Genomic DNA, 24,160 nt, shown 5'->3' with positions numbered 1-24,160 from the left:
GTCGGGTTGGACGGTTTGGCGAACAAAGCTTGTTACTCTGACCTTACTTGACTGCGGTTAGCGTCCCGTCTCATACCAGCAGTCAGCGCTGGTTTCATGTTAACCATGGAGGAAGTCTCTCTCAAAGGTTTACCACCATGACCATTTCTTTTCAAAACCTTAACAAAACAATTTTAATTGCCTACAAACCAGACTCTAACCATAGTGGTGGCGGATGAGAAAACATCAGTATGAGCTTTTTCTATAGCGGTCATGCAGGTTGTTTCGGACCGCAATGACAACCAGTTTCCTCAATTAGGTATGAAGAATTGACTTTATACTAAAACTGTCAAGTGCAACATACATCGGTATAAGTAGTGTGGGATCATGGGAGTTACCCTCATTGTGAAATGACCACCATTGCTGATGATAATCTACCTACATGACTATGGAAGACAGCTTCCTTCCTCGGAGGTTATAGCAACAGGATGAAACGCACTGTTACCTTAAATAAAACTGGGATTTCTCTGCGGTTGAACATTGTTGTAAATATTTAGAATGAACACAACTCAACAAAATATCTGACAAAAGTCTAGTCATTATAGACATTTAAAAGGAGATATGTTACACATTATATCTTTAAGATACAGTCGCTGAGAAATGCCAATCCAGGGAGTGAATATGAAAAAACTACTGAAGAGTTGTTGAAGAGTGTTAAAATGTTGCACGGAAATAGGAGCTGGTGTGCAGGCTCACACAAACCAGGGTTCCAAGCAAACTGCATTTGGAGAATATTTGCAAAAGAAAATGCGACTGATTGCTTGTTTCCATCCACCACCTTAATCTGATGATTATAAGTTGCTGATGATGAGATAAGCAGCAGGTGGCAAACTCCCACACACTGTCTACAGTAACTTGCAAAAATACATTTAGTTGCCATGTTTTTGCACTTGGCCTTTCATCAGGCAAATCCTTTGCTACAATGAGAAAACGCCATCTTAAATATGGAGTGGCTGCAAGCTCGCAAACAATCGCACCCCCCCACTACCGAAATGTACTGTATTTTTGCAATTTTGACAGTTTGCTGGAGTTTGCTCGCAATTTTTGGTCCACTAGTCCCTCTTCTGGGCAGGAAATCACAGAAAACCATTATACAATTGCAGAAGAAGAAGATGACGCCATTACAAAAGGACCAGTCGAAGTTACACAATACATACATACAAAATGTGCAAAAAAATACATTGATGGAAACACAATTCACACACTAGATTGAAGCACACTGCACACACTCATACAGCTAGCTAAACTGCACACACACTGTACATACGTCAAACTCTCCGTAACCACAGTACATCCAGATGACCCACACCATCCCTGCATACATTCTGTACCCATAAAACCATAAGCACAACACAAACACACACAGACACACACTCGATCCACTGCACATACACACCTCCCACACATGCTGCACTTGCAGCCAACACCAACTCTGACTGACAGCTTAAGCAGATTCAGCCTATCTGTTCCCATCAGGTGTGATGACTGGCGGACTGAGGGGTTAAATCCAAAACTCCACTCTAAACAGAGAGACGGGCGTATGTTTAAACAGGTCGTGGCAAACTAGCCAAGGAAAGCAGGACTTTGTGGCCACCTCAGCAAACAGCTCGATTAAAAGGATTTACCAATGATTTCTCGGTTAAAGTTACAGTGGAAATATTTGGACAAAAGGCCGCTATCAACATGAATTACCACTGACATGTTTGCACGTTTGAAAGAGAAAGACGGAAAGAAGGAATGCTTAACTGGGTGAAACCTAAGAAAAACAAGAAAGAGAGAAAGACGCAAAGAAACAAAGAAGACATGGTGGAGATGAAAGTGAGGTGCAGATTTTATGAGGGCGGCCGTAAACGTCCCTGATGTGCGTTTCTCTGTGGGAAGCATGTCGGAGGCTGGGTACACTCCAGTATGTGGTTTTCCCAAGGCCAAGTAGATCCAGCTCGACCCACCTCTCTCTCATAGACACACCACTGCTCAGAGGGAGGGAGAGCCAGGGTTTTCCTGTTCATGTGGAAAAAAGGATGGAAGAGGGGAGGGGAGAATGAGCGGAGGTAACCCTAGCCACCGAGGTGGCCCTCTGGTAGGGCCCAAATCCTACTATTCTCCTTCCTGAGTGTCTCAGCCTCTCTCACTTTCACGGATACATACAAGCGAGCTGAGCACGTGGGGCGAGGCGCCGTGCATGGACGTCGACAATCAGGGTGGGGTCTGAACACTGCTGAAGCCTCTCCCTGTTTTTGACCACAGTTACGTTACATGCCGGTGGGTGTCTGGTTAAGAAAATAAAGCAGTGCGTGGGCCCAGTCCAGGCTCGTGTATGTCTCCAAACACAGGAATCCAAATTCCAAAGGCAGGAATTTAGCAGAGCTCTTCAGTTCGACTTCACTGTGGCGTGGAGCTCTTTCGGTCCAAAATGTGATTATCTCCCTTACAAATTGTTTGAAAACAGCAAGAGTACAGGGCCTGATTTGCAGCGATACAGGGTATAAGATTCAACTGTCACCGTCAGACACATGGGATATTTGTCTTTGTCTATATCTGGTATACACTTTCTTTCCGCTCTCTCCATCATTGTGTCCTGCGCTTTCCTCTTCACTTCATCTTCTCCTTTCTGTCTTTCTGTGTCTCTCTGGGGGACATTGTGCAGGCAGGCCTCTGCGTTTCTGCTCTGATCCCAAAGAGGGCCCCGCTGAGGAGGGATATGGATTCCATAAAGCACTCAGCTCTATAAACGTCTCCCGATCCACATTCAGCACCTGGTTAAATATTATCCAAGCAGTGCTTTGGTGACGTCCTCAGAAAACACGACTGTATCGTCCGATGACAAATACTCTGTTGTGATTAACGACGTGCTTCTTCAAACAGCACATCTGCTGTTTACGATGATAACGCTGACAGATTTACTACTTGAAATTCTTTGTCATTTTTGAAACAATGGGTCTTTCATTTCACACAGAAATAGGCAAAAGCTCAGCTTTAGCGAGCTAGCTAATTGAGCTAACGCTCGCGCCATGAGTCAGCTGAACACTCGTACAGCTGACTTTTTAGCTGAACTATTTTAAAATTTATGAGGAATTGGAAGTACACATTTTTTTGTATGCACTACATACATGATAAAGCCAATGTTGAGATAAAGATGTGATAAAGGAACAGAATTGTTTTTGTATTGCATTGTAGAGTTAGTTTTAGTATTAGTATTGTCGGCCTTGATATGTACCAAAAAATGTAAGATCTTATTTCGTTGACATAACCCTGTTAGACTACTTAGCTTATATACTTCTTATTTTCACAAAGCATGTTTTTACTTTTAACTTTAAAGGTCCAGCGTGTAGGATTTAGTGGAATCTAGGGGGGAGGTTGCAAATTGCAACCAACCGAATACACCTCCACTCTACCTCCCTTTTCCAAGCGTGTAGAAGAATTATAGTTTCGGGTAAAAACATAATTATGAATACTATATTCCAATATACCCTGCCAATGGATCCTTCCAAATAATACATATAGCCAAAAGATTGTAACTTAAATTCAATTCAATAGAGAGTGGGACAGAGAGGCTAACGTTAGCCTAAACTGTGTTAGCATCCAGGAACGGCTTCACCCAGTGAGTAGGGTTGTGAATAGGGTTTATTCTAATGTAACTTGTAGCCCTGCAAAGTAATGTGGTTGCTCAATGATGTGCCTCTGCCTTTGGAGTACTGGAAGGCTTGGTTACTACAGATGGTACTAAGCTAGTTAGCTGGACATGCTAATGGTTGCTGCTAATGGAGCTAAACACACCTTTTAATGTATTTCTTGAACTTGTTTGTTTGTGTCTAAAACAATATGTCCTCCAATCTCCTTAAATCTCTTTTACAACAGACCAATGCACACTGCTTTGGCACGCTGAGAAAATCTCATGCCTGACAGGTCTTACCCGCTTACTTATGGTTTCTGAGCTATGATTGGTCGGTTGCTGTTTGGGGGAGGGGTTCAGCAAGTGGTCAATTGTGGGTTTTTCAACGTAAGTTTCCTTTTTTGGAAAAGAGTAAAAAAAAAACACTCATCATGGGCTGAACACTGTACATTTTTTCACAGCTTCTTAAAGGAAAATACACTTTATCTGATTAAGTTTGAACAATGGATGCCATTCGGGCATCCCCAGGGCTCTGGTGGGTTAGGATCCCGGCACTGACACGAATCTCATCAACCACACAAAAAGACTGCATCCACAAATGACGCCAAAGAAAGTTCAGCAGCGGGACAGAAGAGTATGGTATCTTGCGGCTGCCCTGAGTAACAGCTGAACTTCCTGTTAGCGTACCGAACCATTACGAGAGTGTCTGTGAACACCTGAGTCTGATCTGTCTTATCAGTATATCTGATACAAAAAGGGATCTCACTTGGATCTGGCTGGATGTCAGAAACATCCTGTTATGATGGGTTTCAATGATGTAACGAGTGAGCATCAGCATATTAAGACTTAAATGAAAACACACCATTTAATGAGGATCCTTGGCTACTGTGCATGGGAACCATAGAAGCATGTGACACTTTCAGCCTCGGCAGCCCTCTCTATGAAGGTATATTTGGTGCAAAAGTCCTGAGCAGTTGTGACAGTGAATTTGTATCTGTAGAAAAAGAGTCACACATGTGTATCAGTAAAGTTGAAGTCACAGAGAAGGAGTTGCACACCTGTAGAATTTTTTTGTGTCCCACAAATACAACTCAACAGTTACACCTTCTCAAATTCTTCATTACAAGTACACAAATCCTCTGTTACAAATCACAAATCAAGAAATTCCTGCTCTCACACATTTTGCTCCAATAAATGCAGCAAAAATGGTGCAAAACACATTTGCACACCTGTATCAAAGAATCTGAAGCTGTGGACAAAATTTGAACATCTGTAAATCAGTATGTGAGTCCGTGTAATGAGAGTTGCACACCTGTAGAATTCTTTCTCACAAATATACATTTTTTTCTTGGATATTTTTTCAGCACACATACAAATCAGTAACTACAACTGCTTGAATCTGCTGCTACGGGTCACAAGTAAGTAACTACAACTGCTTGAATCTGCTGCTGCGGGTCACAGATGCCGTTTTCCTCTTTCAAATCACAAGTCGCCCGCGCTCTGACTTTTGCACCAAATATCTCAGCGTACTTGGGGCAAAAGTGATTTGTGTACCTGCAAACGCGATTCGTGTCTGTAGAGAATGGGGCGGGCTTTGTTCGGGGAACAGAGAACTCCAATTGGCCAGTTCTTCTTCTTCTTTGAGTCGTTATGGTGGTAGGCAAAGTTGCTTATACGCCATTGCCGCCACCTATTGGCTGGAGCGTGGAGCCGACCGTGGCATCTTAACAGGAAACATCCCGCCTAGCCATCAGCCAGAGCTGCGATCGCGCCTTGAAAAGAACGCCTTGACTCAGCGGAGCAGTTGGCGTGTGATGTTTAAGGTACGTATGTTTTCTGATATCACCACCGTTATACGTCTGTGTATCGTTTCATTATGCACTCCAGTCAGCTACGTTGGTGAAACATGTTTAGTTAAGTTAGCTCCCCTTGCCTCCCGAAACGTAACGTAGCTAGCTAACATATTATAACGTTAGCTATGGTATCTAGTCGTCTGTCGATATACCCTCATATTCAGTTATGTGCATTGATTCTGTTTTGCCTTCTAGAAAAATGTCAGATCAGGCCGGGTCTTCCCAGGTGAGTGATTTACTATGATAAGAAAACCATGGTTAACATCCTTTTTTTTGGGGGGGGGGGGGGGACGAACGTTATAAAGCAATAAATCTCTGTTGGTAGTAGTTTGTTAATTGCGAATGTAGAGAACCGTTCATCCTATCTACTTCTCACTTAGTACATGTGTCGCTAATGACCCAAGGAAATGTTGGAATTTAGTGCGATTTGGACACGCGACACTTTCAATATTAATCTACTTCGATTAAATAAGGGAACACACACTCCCCCTTTTGGTCGCCGCTCAGTCGCAGTACACTACAGACCAACTCTTTTTCACTCCCAGTGAGTTACCAGCACGATCTGATAACCTAAAATAACTATAGTTGCAGTGTTTATTTAGCAGGCGTCTAACATAACAAGGCTATTTGAAAACTGTGGGCCACAGAAAGTTCCCTAGCTTTCCTAAAGTTAACCCATTTTCCCCGTGAAGCACAGTGTATTAAACCGGTGTTTTTAATCACAAGTAGCCACTACTTTTGTGTTTTTCGGTGAACCACAGTGTATTTCATCGGTGTTTCTGATCGTGAGTAGCTGGACTTGGTGAGTCTATTTCCCCAATGAATGACCTGAATCACGCACTCCTCCACTCGTGAGTTTCTTATATAATGTTGAAAAATAAATACATAGATATACAACTTGCTCATGTATACCTCAAAAAACATTAATGTGTCATGTTTAAGTTGTTCTGCATTTCAATTCTGAGAAAGTTTGTATATAATTACATTGTTGTATGTGTCATAGCAGTCTTTTTGAATATGAGCTCCAGTGTTTTTCTGATCAGAAATTTGTCTCTGTTGTTGTTATTATTATTATTATTATTATAAATATACAGCAGTGACATGGACATTAGATGATGATGATCAGGTGATTGACTTTTTACTGAAATATTAACAAGATAAGTTCTGCAATTTATTTGGGGTAAATTAATTGTTATTTTAATTGAGTAATAAAACAATATTCTTCAGAATAATCTATACATTAGTGGTGAAGAGTTATCAGAGAAATCATAAAAAAAAACTATAGTGAGACCGATGTAGAGAGAGAGTGTTAGGGTTAAGCCTCTCTCTACATGGAAGATAAGATATTCCGTTATTCTTCCCACAACAGGGAAATACACATGTCAGGTTAACCCTTACCCCCTCTCTCTGTCTCAGTATTGCTGGTTATAAATACTTAACAAGGCGTCAGCTAATTGGAGTTGTAATGTTAACCTTTTGACAAATCTGCACAGTCAGTGTCAGTGTGAAGTAGTTTGAATGAGCGGTTTCTCAAGGAAGCTACAAACAGCAACACCAGAGGTCAAACAATTGGCCTGTTACAAAGAGGCAGATTTTGAACCGGCACTGCAATATTTTGTATTGATGTTAGGAATACTATAGTTAAGTAAAGGGATGTCAGAGTTTACATTACAGTTAATTTAAAATCTAAATTTCCCATTAATGACTGTATTTCTCCTGCAGGGAAGTGCACCTTGTAGTAGGTGCATTGTGGTAGAACTACCAAATGCCATATTGAAGTACAATTGACATGTCTGTTCAGGCCTCAGGAATATATGGCCTGTCCATATAATAGTGCTGTAACGATTCATTTTAACAATGATTCGATTCATATCACGTTTCGTGGTTAACGATACGATTCAAGGACGATCGTCTTTCACTTAGAACAATACGATCCGATACGATTCAGTGACTTGATATCGATTCAGTAACTTTTTAGCCAAATATTCAACCAGTGTGACTGTGAAATAAATACCTGGATACTGGACAGTGCAGGTGAAGTGTCAGGTTTAAATTATGGATATAAACAAGTACACAACAATTAATGGCAAATGTATTAACCTTTTATTTGAATGAAGTGCAACCAGGAGGTTAACCTTTTCTGCGCTCATTTTCAATATAAAAAGTAGGGCTGCCCCCAAATAGTCGACCAAGCACTGGTCGACCAAAAAGTCATTAGATGACCAAAATTTCATTGGTCGATTGGTCGCAGAAAAAAAAACTGACTGGCGGCTGGACTGTGTATAAAAGGCTGGAGGGCTTTTAATTTGAAGGGCCAGATACAGGAAGTCGTGACACCCACTCACTGTCAGTGTTTGTTTTTTTTAACACGGCAGGTCCCTCCATCGGGGTTAGACAGTTAACAATTAATCAACCATTTAATAGCCAACCATGTCGGGAAAGACATCTAAAATATGGGATCATTTTGAAAAGAAGAAGGATGACCCAAAGAAGGTGACATGCAAACTTTGCAAGAAAAACTTCGCCTATCACTGTTCACGACGAACATGATGTACCACCTTAAACATGTAAGTAGCCTAGCTACCTGCCCATGGCAGCCGAACGTTTGAAAGCAGAGATAAATACATTTTATTATTGTTATGTGCGCTAGTATTAGACTATTCGTGTGTACTGGGAAGGCTAAATTATCCAGCTCACTATGTTTTACTTATTGTGTAAATCTCTCTACAGGCGCATCCACTTTACCGCAGAGACTTTTTAAATTTTTTTTAATATATACATTATATATATGCGTCGATTAGTCGACTAATCGCTCTGAATTGACGACCACTGGTCGACCAAGAAAATCCTTGGTCAGGGGCAGCCCTAATAAAAAGAGTATAGTAAGTGCAACCAGCATTTCTTCAGGTTGAATTAATAGTAGGTTTATCTGCTACTTCTGCTGTTGTTTACAACATAAAAAGAGTAGTTGTTGTCACTCTGAGATTTGCGCTACTGCCGGCGTGTGCCGATGACATCACAGACAGTCAGACTGAATCGAGTAACGTTTAATGTGTCTTTATCGTTAAAAGTGCTAAAAAAAACACACATCCATTAAGTTTGCCATGCTTAAATCCAATGTGCAATTTCCAAGTATCGATACAAGCCCGGAAGGCCAACTTGCCGAGCACAGATCGATGAAGTTGGATCGTAGGAACATAAATTGAGTAATCGATTGAGTAGATGAATCGTTACACACCTACCATATAATCAACAATACATTAGAAAAAGCTTTTTGCAAAAGTGAGTCTTTTATGTGTAAACATGCTGTCTTGCAAATTTTGCACAGTTTCCAAATGCATCTAATTAAATGTAATTTCCACATCTGTCAAATTTACCAGCCCACAACAAACATTGAGACAGCAGTTCGTACGCTTCTGCACTGCATAAGAGGTGAAAGGGACAGCAGACCTCATGCACCTCAACACACAGCTGCACAGTCTACTGCCACTGGACCTACTACAGCTGCTCAGCCTACTGCCTCTGGGCCTACTAGCAGCAGACCTGTAAGACCAGCTACTGTACACCAGGAGATGCAAAGGTAAGTGACTGTTTGACTAAGATAGAATATATAATGTTTTATTATCTTTAAAGAAAAAGTTTCATAGTGTTCTAACAGTTTTCAACAGTTGAAAGCCTCTATTTAATCTGAGCTAAATTAGGCAACACAATGCAAAGCATTTATCCAAGATTTAGGTTTTTTTTATTCTTGCTACATCCTTTCATACTACATACTTTGTTGCAAGTGATTTGTAGCATTTGTATGTGTCAGTGAAGGAATTACTAAAAACTTGGCAATACTGCCAGTATACTGCATGTATTTAAACTGACAGTAATGTTGAATTTTATGGTTTTAAGTATTAAAACAATTACATTTATTTAAAAAAGTTGTCCTTTGATATTTAGATGTTCACTCAATAACTGTCTATGCTTCATCCAAGATGTTTCCCAGCATTGTATTCTGGAGGCCAGAAACGCAAAAGGAAGTCAGCAGATCCTCCATGTATGTCGGTGGTAAAATTTATGGAACTGCAGTTCTGCCTACAACCTACAAACACAGACAAAACACCAAAGGATGAGGCAATGCTCCTGCAAGCAGGTCTTGGAAGGCGGACCATAAATGTGCCTAACAATGCAGATCACGCAGAGGTGAGCCTTAAGAATAAGACAACAATGAACTCAAGCAACATCATAGTAGTTTTTCAGCTGATATTTCAAATCTTGTGATTTCTGCCGTGGCCACCATACTGCTGGTAGATGGTGGGCAGTTAATTCATCATTGAGCTTATTCACTGCATCTAATACAGAAACACCGGTCGTAAAGATACTAAATCCTGATGATATGCTATTCTTAGTGATGGCACAGTTATATTGATTAACCAGCAAGGTGGCAGGACAGCTAGTTACATTACGAAATATCAGAGCTCATTCACATCAAATCACTTTTGCTCTGCTAATCTCTGATATTTACATTGTGATGGCACACCTGTCTGCTGCTCTGCTCATTTGCAAGAGCCTGGGTGGGTCATCAATGTAACAGGCTGCACCTGAGAGGTGGGAGGGGCAAAAGTCTCAGATGGGCTGCTCTCCAAGGCTGATCTCTTACTCTCTGGGCAGCTTCATCTTGGCCTCATGGCCTCTCCATTGTTTTAGTTATGCTTTTGGTTATGGTTTGTGCATCTATTACAATGCTCTATTTTTTCCCAAGTATCATTATTATTGTCAACCATCTCTGTCTAGCACATTAACTGGACTATGATCTTTTTCTGCCGTCTACAGCTGATGACATTATTAAAAGTGCGTCCACAATGACCGCATTGCTAACTTTTTCCAGATAAGCAGAGTACTGTTGGAAGAATTTCCCAAAATGCGAGATGTGCGTGGTGGTTGGCTGCTCAAAAAAGCTTCAGGTGATATTCTTTTTCCGTTGTTGCATAACATATCTAAACCTGCTGTATATATAAAAGATATGCATGAAAAGGTTGTTAAACGTTACGAATGTATCGTGATATGTTATCTGGAATGTCAATGTTTTCTATGATATATAGAAAGATTAAGCCCTTAGAATGAGCTAATAAAATGTTTTCATTTCTAAAGGGGGAAGTGGACAAAGAAAGACCACTCCACTGCCCCAGGGGTCCCAAGGGTACACTGCAAAGATACTTCGGTCTTCATCAAACAGTGGGAAAAATGTGCTATACATTGTCCCTCTTCAAGAAAAAATGGATACCACCCCGCTGCCGTATGATGCTGCAGAGTTCGAAAAAATGCCAAAAAACGAATGCATGACCTGTGGCTGCTTGATTCCTCTGCCCCTGATTCAGTTCCATATTCAGTCCTGTCAAGACAATGTAAGTTTTCATAAACATCTTTAATAACCAAAAAAGAGTCTTCTATACCTTTAAGTTCCTCAGCTGTGATTGTATGAACTCCTGCACTGCCTGTGTACTGTGACTTAATATTGAGCTGACCATTGTGTTTTATATTACCCAAAAGAGAGGTGCATCTGAAGAGGAAGCGGAACAGGTTTCGGATATCATTTGTGTGGTAAGATGTCACTGATGTTTCAGTTATAATATTGAAGCAGCATTTTAGATAATTACACATACTGATATCACAGACATCAGCATGTTATCTTCTTTGGTTCATTTACCACCGTCGTATTGTCAAGTTCAGGTGTGTTCATTTATATACTCCTTTGTAACCTGCTTGGCCCACAGGACTTCTCCTGTCCAATTTGTGGAAAGCAGTTTCCTGCAGAGACTGTTGCCTACCATGCAAGTTCATGTGGGGAAAGGTATTCCACTCATTATAACAAACTAGTTCTGTGCCTGTCCAGAAGGTGCCTTTTCGTAACAGGCTGATTGTAACTTTCTTGAACTACTCATCCAAAATATTTCTTCACACTACTTCTTCACTTTTGATGTTTAATTTAAAGATATTTTTTTATTACTCAATTACACGTAATGCTCCATGTACTAAGCCTGAGTTGGCTGGGTTTGATTCCCATCAGCGCCCTTTGCTGCATGTCGTCCCACCTCTCCCATATTTCTTGTCACTTTGGCTGCACTATCAAATGAAGGTAAAAAGCTACAGGCATATACATATATCACGCACACATGTAACGTCCAAATCGCACCAATTTTTCTATGATCATGAGTATGCACATCCTCGGGTTACCAGCAAGACACATGCCAAGTTTGAAGTAGTTTGGATGAACAGTTGATAGGCCATTCACAAGTGAACAGAGTTTTTGCTAAATAGTAAGATGTTGTTGTAAAATCTTAAATTTAGTTTAAAGTCATCCTTACACACTAAATGAAGAGTCGTCACTGTAAACGGCAAATGATTTAACATTTATGTATAGGTTACTTGATTTGTAGCATAATGCTCTAGATACTCATTTCATATGCATGTGTTGCAGGTAGTAGGTTGGCTCAATGGGTGCAATCAGGTGGGCCTCATGGCACAATGCCATATGAGGTCTGCAGAGGTCTTCTGTATTTTGGTTGAACTGTGATGTTTAGACTATATACATTATTGTATTTCTGCTTATTGTTGTTTCTTTATGCTTTATGTTAAGGTTTTCTGAGTTTTCTTCAACTCCATCTGACTCTGAGAGTATGCACATGGTCAGCACACCTGACCCTAGACCTTGCACATCAACTACCCTGCCGCTTGACGATGTCCCATTGTCCAGACCACTCGAAACAGATGATTTGGGTTAGCATTTATTCATTCAGAGTTAATTCTAATACAATACAATTAGTCATAATTGTGTAATATGGTTAAAATGACATTGCTTTTACAATAAATGCCACAATTCAGAAATGCAACCTTACATCACCATACACTTTGCAATGTAGATGTTGCAAAATGAGTCAGCCTGGTTTTCATTCTTTATAATAGTCTACATGGTCCACATGGGCAAATACAGATCATGTAGACTATATAGACCAAATGTTGTTGAATTTTCACTAACCAGTCTTTGTGTATTTGCTCATGCAGTAATGAGTTAAGTGTACTGAGTGAGCAAGGAATGTTGACCACATTGATTCAGACATCTTGTTATAGCTAGGGTGTGATTATCACTTTAAACAAAATTTCTTTTTTCATTTCCAGCTTGGAAAAGCATTGACGATCCAGAAGTGGCAGCAGACCAGTACAAAAAGCAATGGATACAGTCCAGAGAAGATGAGCCTACCCTAAAAATTAAAATTGACATCACAGAAGATGTAGAGGACCAAGAGGGCAGAATCCTCTCCTTTTATAAGGCTCCCAACATTGACTGGGCAAGACCTTTCCAAGCGAAACTTCAGGGTACTGTAACTTAACTAAGCTGTACGCCTTACTGTTTTAATTGCATGTAAAGAGAATGATGGTTGTCTGTTCACCTGTTTCTTGCTGTTTTCCCCTGAGGACGTGTGAAAAATATTTTAATATTGATTTTAATGAAACATAATGCCAAAAGTGTGTGTGTGTGTGTGTGTGTGTGTGTGTGTGTGTGTAAGTAAAATTATACCTGAATAGGCATGATTAGTACTAGTGTACACTTTTAAACTTTGTCTGTGTTTTTAGGAGATGTGGCCGTTGGAGATGGTGTGAATCGACACTTTTTCAGTATGGTCATGCACAAGTTGCACCATGGTTTCACAGTTGATTTTGGTAAGTCCTCTGGACAAATCTGCTACGTGAATAGACATAAAAGTTAAGGAATATTTGAGTAAATAAAGTTATTAAATATTTGAGATTCGGAAGCATATTATAGGTAATAATTTTGGCTCACTCTCAATCTGAATTTTTATAGATTGTCAGAAAAAACAAAAAGCTATCTGTCTCATTGCACATTCCTAATGTTTGTCAAACTTTTTCATGATAAAGTATGTATTTCTTCCTTCCTCACTGGAGTATTGCATAAAGATTGAACGGCAGTCAAAAGAAACGATTATTTTGTACTTTCTGTTTTTGATTATTTCTCTGTAGGAAATGCATGCGGCACGTTGCTGTTTGAGGGCCAACCTGACCACCTAATCCCTTCCACCTCCCAAGTGTTGGTGCAGAATGAGATGTTTATTGTGGCAGGAAGAATGATAGGCCATTCTTTCCTTCATGGTGGCCCTCGTCTGACAGGTGTTAGCCCAGCAGTTCTTCATGTGCTGTTGGGTGATCCACCCCAGACATCCACCATCACCCTTGAAGATGTGGCGGACATGGACATCAGGGAGACCATAAAACCGGTAAGTATAGAGAGGTGCAATGCACTCCATCAGCAACTGTTTCATTTGAATCTTTGTACCTCAGCACATTGTATTAAATGAAGCTATGAAAGATGTAAGAGTGCATATTGTCAGCTTTAATATTAGGGTATTTACATCCTCAACAGGTGATGTAGAAAAAGTTGTATTTTTCAATCTTAATTTTGAAACACAAATAGCCAAACAGCCGTCAAGCAGCTGTCCACTCACTTTAATTCACATAAAAGTGGTGAGTGTAAAAAAAAGAGCCATAACTACCATACAATTCACCTGATATGAATGTAAATGCTCATATCATAACATTATATTCTCAAGCACTTAACCTCAAATATATTGTTTCTTGCCAAGCCCAATATGCTATATTTAATAGACAGCAGTGTCACTGAAAATTTGGACAGCACTCAATGTACATGTACATGTACATACAATTTAAATGTTATTGTGGTTGGTCTCATTTTGATTTAAAAGCTGTATGAAGATGGACAATCAAGCAGGAAGAGAGATGAATGCAAGAACCAATGCAGTGCACTCACTCTGGATCAGAGGGCAGCTATAAATGCGTTGGCAATGGCATGGGACCTCCCTGTATTAACAGAAACCAACAGCACCTGGCTTCTTCACAATCTGCTTCAGCATGCAGTAAATCCCAGTTCCAACACTCGATCCATGAACGATTTGGATTTAGATTTTGGTCGCTATGGTGTTTAAGTATTGTAGAGCAAGTTTCTTTGTAGTCTAATGCTTTAGATTATCTTCTATCTTTATCTTCCATCGCTGTTTTTATTCCATGTAGTTTAACTTTTTGCTTTTGTACAACTGAAATTTTCATTTCTGAATAAACTTATCGAACACCCTGAATCTTCATCATAGGACTACAACAATAGACAGTAATTACTGTATGTGATAGATTGAAGAACTTTAGACATTGCAGATAATTTGCAGACAGAAATTAAACAAAAGACATGGTCTTGACAGGAGAGACTAATTATTATTTATCCATGATTTATTTTAAGGTGCTTGGGCGAAATGTGCACCAACTGAAGCAGCTCAGGCAGGGACTGAAGGAGTCACTGATTTTGCCACTGCTGCAATCTCGACCAGACACTGTGGCATCAGTTTTTCCATGTCAGTTGAGGGCTGTATGCAGTGCCCAGGTAGTGCATGTAATTTTTCTCCCCAATAATAAACCATATCTTAAGTACCATCTGACCATTTTAAACTATGTACCCTCAGTCTGAATGAATACGTTGAAGTAAAATGAGTCAAAGAAGCCACACAAGAATGAAACCTGCAAATGGTGATATAATTTGTGTATTGTCATAATCATCCTGTTTTTTTAATTATTGCAGATTGTTTTAGACCAAATCAAATGGCCTGAAGCAGGATCATTGGAGGATGATGACAGCGATGGTTACTCGGTTGATTCCAAATGCCGAATTATGGGGTACTTGCGTGAGTTTGTGAGAACAGGTATATTGCATATCGATTGCATACTTTTTCCTTTTTCCACAATGTCCCTCCCACAGTAATAAGGTTTAAAATGCATAATTATTTTCTGTCCTGTGTACTTGTACACTATATAGTCTGTTTACAGACTAGCACAGTATTTGTCTATTGTACTGTAGCATGTAGTCACTCACTTATCTCAGTTTTCAATTGTTCGAGAACTTTTATTGTTGTTCTTTCGCTGTCTTTGCTTTCAGTGTCCCAAGAGCAGCTGAAACAGCTAGTCAAGTTCTGGGTTGGATGGGAGATACCCATGGCTGACATGAAAGTGGAGGTGGTGCAGGCAGAACATCCAACTTCATCCACATGCTTCCGTACCCTTCGCTTGCCTGTTAACTACAACAGTTACAGCGAGTTTAGCTCTCACTTACAAAACTGCATTGCCACAAATGACAGTGGCTTTGGATTGTTGTAGAGTAATACTACACCTGTTAAGAATGTTAACAAGAGTCTGAACAGAATGTTAAGAGGGGTTTTTTTTGTGATAAAATTTTTATTTCTTTTTTTTTTTTTGCAAACTTACAAAGAAAAAAGAAACACAGATGTGTGCCCATAAGAAAGACATTTCATTTGAAAGAAACAAAACACATACAAAATAAGTAATGAGAAAATAATTAATTTTAACACTTACAAATTCACAAGTTACCTCTTGTTTTCCATTTAACTGCATTAATGTAAGCAACTACAAGGAACTTTATTTTTATTTTTTATTTACAAAAGCTTTATGGGCAAACTTTGTTAAAGCAGTCAGTGTACATTTAAGTATTCACTATTTTCATTAAACATATTTCTAGCTTTTCCATGTTGTTGAACTTTATTCAACTCTGTTTTGATTTATCACAGTCCAGTCCACTGTTCAGGGCTACACATAGCCAATGCTGTGCATATACTGCAGTGCAGCTAAGTATTTGTCCACCCCCATGCACGTTGAGGGTCCCATTGGGTCCACAGCAGCACAGAGTCCAGCCAGGTTCTCAGGTCTCAGGGGGCAGTCACTCTCAGGGATGTGCACACCATAGTTTGGATTGCTGGGTGTAAGGCCACTACTCTCCCAGTCAATTGGTGGCATGCGCAAATCCTGTAAGATACAAAGTTATTTTGTGGTATAATTTTTCGACAAGACGTGACGTGCTGAAGAAAGATAAACTGCAATGCCAGATAATAATCAAATATTATGTTGTGTGTTGATCAAGTAATACAATAGTGTGAAGAAAATGTTAAATGCCTAATATAGGGATAGTAATCATCCAAAACATATCTTATGTAAGCGTCACTGCACCATGTATGACTTGTTGTGTGACCACAGAGTGAATCTGACCCCATGTGTGAACTTTTGAAATTACAAAGTGCACTCATATAAAACTTACTTAAAAAAATAATCACAAGAAAGAGATAAGGGTGTCAAAAATGCAGCTGTAAGTAAGTAAAAATAAGGACAAGAAGAAGTCAAAGACATAGCGGTGTAATGAGGATGGCGGAAGAGGTTTTAAAAAAAAAATATGCCTGTACATATTTGGGCAAAGCCGGATTTCTCCTTGAGGGTCTGGAAAAACCCTAAAATGCCCCACAAGTAATGATGTAATGAAATAATGATATTGACCAAAGAGAATTATAAAGATGTCAATTTTCTGCCAATGTGAATGTTAAGAGGTTGGTCAATAGGTGTGGGAAAAGTGAAATCTAAAGGGAATATAAGCTAATGCACTAGCCATTGAAGCTCAGAGGCAAGTTTTTTTTGCTGCTCAAGACTCTGACTCCTGATGATCTTTTTGAACACTATTGAGAAGCTTTTTTCCTGAACTGATTGAACATTGCTAAAACCACCTAAAATTTTGGTCCAGTGGCCTGGGACTTAGGTTTCAAGGGACATCAATATTCTTACACAACACTTCAGCACACCTTCAGCCAGTAGGGGACAGAATCAGAGGAACCCACCACCAGAGGCGTCCACACCCTCTCATCAGACCCACAGGCCCAAAATTTAAAGGTAAGCAGAGCCTGTAATATCTGCAAATTTACGTAGTGGTGTCTGAGTGGAAGGTGTGGTCCGCCCAGGTAAAGGATAGCCTCATAATTTATGATTCACCCCTTTCTGAACCTAACCCTTAACCCTCTAAATTAATGATCACGGGAGTCAACAGGGCAGCAGTGTGTGTTCTGTGTTACTGTCTGTGTCTGTTTCCATGTCTCAGCAAAACCATGGTGAGGAAAGAGTGAATGAGTGTGATGAGATTATGCTCAATGTGTGCATTGCATGCTGGCTTGTAGCAACACAATTTCTCTTGCCTCAACTCCGTGATGTGCCGACTATATTTCAGAAATAGTTACCTCATCATTGTACTCTTCAGAGTTGCACTGTAGTCCCATGTGCCAAAGCTGGTTGGGAGTGCGATTTCTCTCACTTGAAATGGGATGATTGTCCCAGCCATCCCTGAAAACATCAAGCTGTGCTTGCAAGCGGGGAATGAAGACCCAGTGGCAGCAGAAGAGGTGAGTGCTACTGGAGAGATCAAGGAGACCATCCTCCTCCAGGTGATGCAACATGTCATAGAAGTGGCACGTGACTGCTCTGAAGACATCTCGCCAGAGACGTTCAATTCTGTTAAAAGCACATAATTTAGAATTCAAATTATTTCAGCATTGAGAATACTTGCATTGAAAAACAAGTAATAAAGTCAGCCGAATACAGTTATTATTGTACCATGCTAATAAAAGAAAGACATGCCAAGACAGTGAAAAACTGAAAGAAGCCCATGCAAGCTAGCCACCATACTGCCCTTGAGATCCCTAAAACAGTTTATGATGCCCTAACTGAACTGCATTGCCTAGCGTCTGTACAAAATGAAAAGGAACAGTTTCCCTGCATATTACGGGGTTGTAATATTTAAGATATGTGTCTAAGCTTCTTGATATGTGTGTATCTGTACAGTGATTTAAATAATGATGAGCTTGATGCCCTGGTGTCAGCCATCCACTCCAGCAACCCACATGCAGCTGCAGATCACTGGTGCTTTAGCATGAATTGAGGTTGGTTGTGTTTATTAAAAGGAAATCTATTGCAGGACTTATGGTAACATACTAATGGTAATGTTTTTCCATTAAGGTACAATATGGTGATATTTGAAGGAACTGATGGCTTCTCAAGGAAGGTAGTGATGATAATAACTTGAAGGCCCTTTTCACAGCATGTGTTTTTTAAAAAAGTACTATAACCACTGTATAAAGACTAGTAAATTGTTAATGCTGAAAACCTGAAGTTACATAAGGACAGCAAAGAATTTTAGTTCAAAGTTACGGTCAAGATTTTCATATTTACCAAAGTCACATCTACAACATCAAAATGTTCTTAATAACAGACATCTCTTCTATTTGCGTAAACTGAATTGTTACATACATGTATACCCTATACACACTGTATATTACATATTCTCACCCTCTTAAAGTAATGGCTTATGTCATATTTTGAAGTTTTCTAAAAACAGAAAAAACTGAACCAAATATCTTCTATCCGTTTTTTCTGTTTTTAGAAAAACTTGAAAATGACTTAGGCCAATATTTTAAGAGGGTGACGATATATGTATGTATGTGTGTTTTCATAAGTACCTCTGATTATGCACACTTTTCCCTGCAATGAAGCTGTTTCTCCCAGCTCCTCGGATAGAGAACATAAGGCGAGCCACATCAACATTTTCCACTCCATGGTCACCCCGAACCCTAGAGAATTGAATGTGGTGTAACTGAGGACAGCATATTTTTACACTTCCTTCAGATGCAGCATTTACTATGAAGAACAGTTAGTGTGATATAGTTAAGGGTAGGATATATCAATTTAAATGTACAGGATTTACCTTTGTGGTAAGCCATGTTTCTCAACAGCTTCACTGAAAAAGGCAAGGGACGTGGAGGCCTTGTTGTTATTGGCAACACCAAGATACATAATCTATAAAATAATACAGAAAAACCCCATTATACCCTAAATCATACATACTATAGCAACTATCCTGACCTTATTAGTCACACAGTTGGGTGCAGCAATGAAAAACAAACTGATGTCTGTTACTAAGAAAATTTTGATGTTGTAAGCATGATTCAAGTAAATATGACATTTATGATCTTAACTTTTAACAACATTAACAATTTACTAGTCATTATATAATGATTATGCTACCTTAAAAACACATGCTGTGAAAAGGGCCTTTAACTTATTATTATCACTACCTTCCTTGAGAAGCCATCTATTCCTCCGAATATCACCATATTGTACCTTAATTGAAAAACATTACTATTAGTATGTTACCACAAGTCCTGCAATAGATTTCTATTTAACTAACACAACCAACCTTATGAGTTTGTGGTTTGTGTCGATATGCACCAGTGATCTGGGGCCTGGGACAGAGTATGTTCTGCGTACCACACACCGCAACTCTGACATTCTTGACACAATCCCTGCAGTGTCAACTCTGTGCATTGATGCACGAACCCTCTCCCACTGAACTCTATGTCCCTGAGCTCGCAGCAGTCCCAACATCATTCTGTACCCTGCATGAAGGTTGCTGGAGTGGATGGCTGACACCAGCACGTCAAGTTCATCATCATTTAAGTCACTGTACAGACCCCTCACAGAGAAACCCCAATGACTCATACGTCTCTGCAGCGTCCACCTAGAAACCCCAATGAGCTTGGCAATATACTTCACAGTCAGGCCCATGTTAAGGAGCTCAGACACATACTCTTTGCATATTGCAACCGTGGGACGACCAGTATTTCCCCTCTCCAGAGAAACTGTTACAAATGTCTCCCTTTCATTTTGCCCTGACACTAGGCGATGTACCTCCATTAGGGCATCATAAACTGCTTGAGGGATTTCTAGCACGCTTGATAATGCACTAAGAAGAACCAGCTCCTGTGAGCATATGAAGTCAAGGTAGTCTCGGTCCAGAGGGGCACGATCAAGCCAACTTGACAATCTATTGAAGAGTCTGTCCAGTATTTGGCTGAGCACCATTTCCTGGAGGAGAAACAAAACATTCTGGTACAATGATGTCTCTAACATTTTGGGGCTGGGGGAGGGGAATATGTGACACGCTTTGTGCTTATATGCTTTGGAGGTATACCCAGATCTTTTCTGCCTGGTTGTGATTTAGACATGATCCAAGCACAGTTCAGTAAACAAATACAAGTAAACAGAGGAACTGCTGTTTATCTGGATACAAAAGCAGTATTAAGTTTTCATTTCTCAACAGATTTCATTAACTCTTTTATATATTTCATGGGTTGTGATCTACATAGAGAACAAAAGCAAAGTTTTGTCTCCAGTTACATAGAATTTTGTATTTTTGTCTAATTTTGTGAATGAGGCTATACACTAACAACGGATTAAAGTCACATAAAAAAGGCAAACCTAATAAATGTCTGTATGTAAATGTATGTCTGTTTTAGTGTTCTTTATATAATGAATATGTTTGCTGTTTACCTTGTAGTTAGACAGCCTTTTGAAGTTTGTGTTGCTTGTTAACTCATTCTCTCCCCAGCACCAGTGTCCCTTGACAAAAACAGTGATTTTACCTCTCAGAGCTCAGAAGCTGCTGGTCAACTTCTGCCTCACTCAGTCAGTTTAATTGTGGTATTTTGTGATTTTGATGTTGGAATGAGTCTGAATTTACTGAAGTCACACAAACAGCCCAATCAAAGTGGCAGTCAGAGACCAGCAGCTCCTCTGGTGTGAGAGGTTAAAATTATGTTGAAGTCAAGGGAGTTTAGTGCTGGGAAAGTGATTTAACAAGTGTGTTAACGTTTCAAAAGAGTCTGTCTAACACTAAGTTAAAGCACTGAACAAATTCTTAATATACCCCACACTTAAACAGTGATTTTATTAGGTTTGCCTTTTTTTGTGTTAAAAATATATTTTGCTGCCATCCACACAGCAGTACACAGTCCAGCTTGATGTTGGTACTCCAGTCTGCATCTCTGTACCACAGTCTATTGTATGTAATACACTGACTGTGTACAAGTACCTCATACAACCACAATTCAAAGAACCCAAACTATTCTTTAAATACTACTATTTAAGTAAATCATAATATTTCTTCCACCACTGCCTACACATACTAGCCTTCACCTTATTGTTTTATAATTATTTAGGAAACATCATTCATCATTCATGTTAAGTAAATACTCACGATATGACACTCACCTGGGAAGACCCGGCCTGATCTGACATTTTTCTAGAAGGCAAAACAGAATCAATGCACATAACTGAATATGAGGGTATATCGACAGACGACTAGATACCATAGCTAACGTTATAATATGTTAGCTAGCTACGTTACGTTTCGGGAGGCAAGGGGAGCTAACTTAACTAAACATGTTTCACCAACGTAGCTGACTGGAGTGCATAATGAAACGATACACAGACGTATAACGGTGGTGATATCAGAAAACATACGTACCTTAAACATCACACGCCAACTGCTCCGCTGAGTCAAGGCGTTCTTTTCAAGGCGCGATCGCAGCTCTGGCTGATGGCTAGGCGGGATGTTTCCTGTTAAGATGCCACGGTCGGCTCCACGCTCCAGCCAATAGGTGGCGGCAATGGCGTATAAGCAACTTTGCCTACCACCATAACGACTCAAAGAAGAAGAAGAACTGGCCAATTGGAGTTCTCTGTTCCCCGAACAAAGCCCGCCCCATTCTCTACAGACACGAATCGCGTTTGCAGGTACACAAATCACTTTTGCCCCAAGTACGCTGAGATATTTGGTGCAAAAGTCAGAGCGCGGGCGACTTGTGATTTGAAAGAGGAAAACGGCATCTGTGACCCGCAGCAGCAGATTCAAGCAGTTGTAGTTACTTACTTGTGACCCGTAGCAGCAGATTCAAGCAGTTGTAGTTACTGATTTGTATGTGTGCTGAAAAAATATCCAAGAAAAAAATGTATATTTGTGAGAAAGAATTCTACAGGTGTGCAACTCTCATTACACGGACTCACATACTGATTTACAGATGTTCAAATTTTGTCCACAGCTTCAGATTCTTTGATACAGGTGTGCAAATGTGTTTTGCACCATTTTTGCTGCATTTATTGGAGCAAAATGTGTGAGAGCAGGAATTTCTTGATTTGTGATTTGTAACAGAGGATTTGTGTACTTGTAATGAAGAATTTGAGAAGGTGTAACTGTTGAGTTGTATTTGTGGGACACAAAAAAATTCTACAGGTGTGCAACTCCTTCTCTGTGACTTCAACTTTACTGATACACATGTGTGACTCTTTTTCTACAGATACAAATTCACTGTCACAACTGCTCAGGACTTTTGCACCAAATATACCTTCATACCTCTCCTCCACATGGAATGACTTATGTTCTGTTTCTGACTGCCAGAATGCTTTGCATTTTAAAGAACAACCACAGTCGTGTTTTTTTTATGATTTTATGATGAGAATGTCTTAACTCAGAGCCATGCTGCACTGTTAAATAATAACTTCAGGCGTGCTGGAGAGGCAGTCCAGGCCAGGGTTTAGAAATGGACAAAGAGAACAAGAAACAGATCATTTTTTTCCCCCCATTTGCCTCGATGTTTAAGACTCTATTAATTACTCTATGACATGAATTAATAACATTTCATTGGTTTGCAAATGAAGGTCCTGTTAGCAGGTCGTGTTGCTGCCATGTTACCTCACAGTCAATCCAAGCCTGACGTGAAATCTCACATGAAGTCAAAGATCTCTATCTAGATTCGATTTGATAAATAAGATTGTCCCTTCAGTTCAATCACAAAAGCAGGCTCAGATGTCAAACATGCTCACTTTTAATGGGCTTTGGCGGCTCCGAACTACAACAGAAGGCTATCGGGTTTCCACAGCTGCACTCTGCACGGTTCACAATTTGGGAAACCGATTTGGAAGGATGGATCCAAGATCGAGATGGGATCCAGTGGACTTGATGCGACCTGGACTACCTCAGCCAGTGCACACTGACAGTGATGGAGAAGAAAAACAAAAAGGCTGGAGGGAGGGAGAGGAATCGCAGAGGAAATGAATATCTTACAGTAACACATGGTGTGAAAGAAAGAAATGTCTCTCTCGCTGACCTCCTTGTGTTTTTCATTCCTCCCCTCCCCCTCCCCCCTTTCTCCTCCACCCCTCCGTTGCGCTCCATGCCGATTGAAATATGCAAGCATAATAGTCTGGGAAATAGGATCGAGAGGTTTATGAAGGAAAGTGCGTTTGGGCTGGGCCTGCTATGCGGTGTCAAGTCAATGTTGAAGACCAGCGAGAGAGATTTATGCTGTGTGTCAAAAGCATGAAGGTAAACGGGAATTATCAATTTGAAACCATAATACCACGAAGAGAAATTGACGCAGAGGAGAAGCTGAGTGAGTAAGAGATGAGGATGGAGCAGGACACTGAAAAGAGGAAAATGAATCAGTGGTTTATGCCAAAAACTGCCCAGGAATGACTTCATGAATATATGGTTTGCTGTGGTTTCGCTACATGTACAGAGGCCAGGCCTCATCCAATCCAACCCCTTAATCCACCCCTCTATCTGGCATGTGTAACATCTCTATTAAACAATTATTTCTCTTCTAATTTCTTCTCCCATATCTCATCCCCGCAGCTAGCCAACATTCTCCCACAGCATGGGACATCCTCTCCAGTTTCACCTCAAAAGTGGTTTAGGTATTATGGGCAGCGGGATGACCGTTGTTCCTCTCCACTGCAGGACAGCTTTGTTTGCCCTCGCTCATCCAGACACGGATAATAGCGGCCGATTATCTCGCGCCACTGGCTTCATAATTACTTTGGATGGTCTGTGTGATAGATCTGTTCCCACCGAAGCTTGTCAAGAGGAACCGAT

At 40.2% G+C, this 24,160-nt stretch overlaps 2 protein-coding genes across 5 annotated transcripts; one reads left to right on the top strand and one right to left on the bottom strand.

The window, feature by feature from the left end:
* Positions 1 to 4,596: 4,596 nt before the first annotated feature.
* Positions 4,597 to 16,122, top strand: LOC311272300 (uncharacterized protein). The gene is made up of 17 exons (XM_084378645.1): positions 4,597 to 5,070; positions 5,114 to 5,475; positions 5,701 to 5,731; positions 8,886 to 9,085; positions 9,486 to 9,693; positions 10,379 to 10,454; positions 10,642 to 10,895; positions 11,041 to 11,091; positions 11,265 to 11,341; positions 12,128 to 12,267; positions 12,667 to 12,864; positions 13,123 to 13,209; positions 13,528 to 13,781; positions 14,268 to 14,438; positions 14,813 to 14,953; positions 15,149 to 15,269; positions 15,503 to 16,122. Exons 3-17 carry the CDS (start codon positions 5,705 to 5,707, stop codon positions 15,718 to 15,720), a joined length of 2,223 nt encoding a protein of 740 aa, XP_084234771.1. The 5' UTR covers positions 4,597 to 5,070; positions 5,114 to 5,475; positions 5,701 to 5,704; the 3' UTR covers positions 15,721 to 16,122.
* Positions 16,123 to 16,167: 45 nt separating this feature from the next.
* Positions 16,168 to 22,608, bottom strand: LOC311272293 (uncharacterized protein; the record flags this gene model as incomplete). Of its 4 annotated transcripts, none has more annotated exons than XM_084378638.1 (8): positions 22,160 to 22,608; positions 21,755 to 22,116; positions 21,499 to 21,529; positions 19,524 to 20,313; positions 19,154 to 19,245; positions 18,909 to 19,019; positions 17,634 to 17,904; positions 16,168 to 16,383 (listed from the first exon to the last, which is right to left on the bottom strand). In XM_084378638.1, exons 4-8 carry the CDS (start codon positions 19,560 to 19,562, stop codon positions 16,168 to 16,170), a joined length of 729 nt encoding a protein of 242 aa, XP_084234764.1. In that variant the 5' UTR covers positions 19,563 to 20,313; positions 21,499 to 21,529; positions 21,755 to 22,116; positions 22,160 to 22,608. The 4 variants fall into 4 exon arrangements, with proteins under 4 accessions (XP_084234764.1, XP_084234763.1, XP_084234765.1 ...); XM_084378637.1 differs by having other exon boundaries at positions 19,524 to 19,569; XM_084378639.1 differs by having other exon boundaries at positions 19,154 to 19,186; positions 19,524 to 19,569.
* Between the last annotated feature and the right edge of the window lie 1,552 nt (positions 22,609 to 24,160).

This window comes from Pagrus pagrus (assembly GCF_965226575.1).
Source record: "Pagrus pagrus genome assembly, chromosome: 17".
NCBI lineage: Eukaryota > Metazoa > Chordata > Actinopteri > Spariformes > Sparidae > Pagrus > Pagrus pagrus.
The sequence above is the reverse complement of the archived record's forward strand: the minus strand, read 5'-3'. Positions and strand labels throughout refer to the sequence as shown.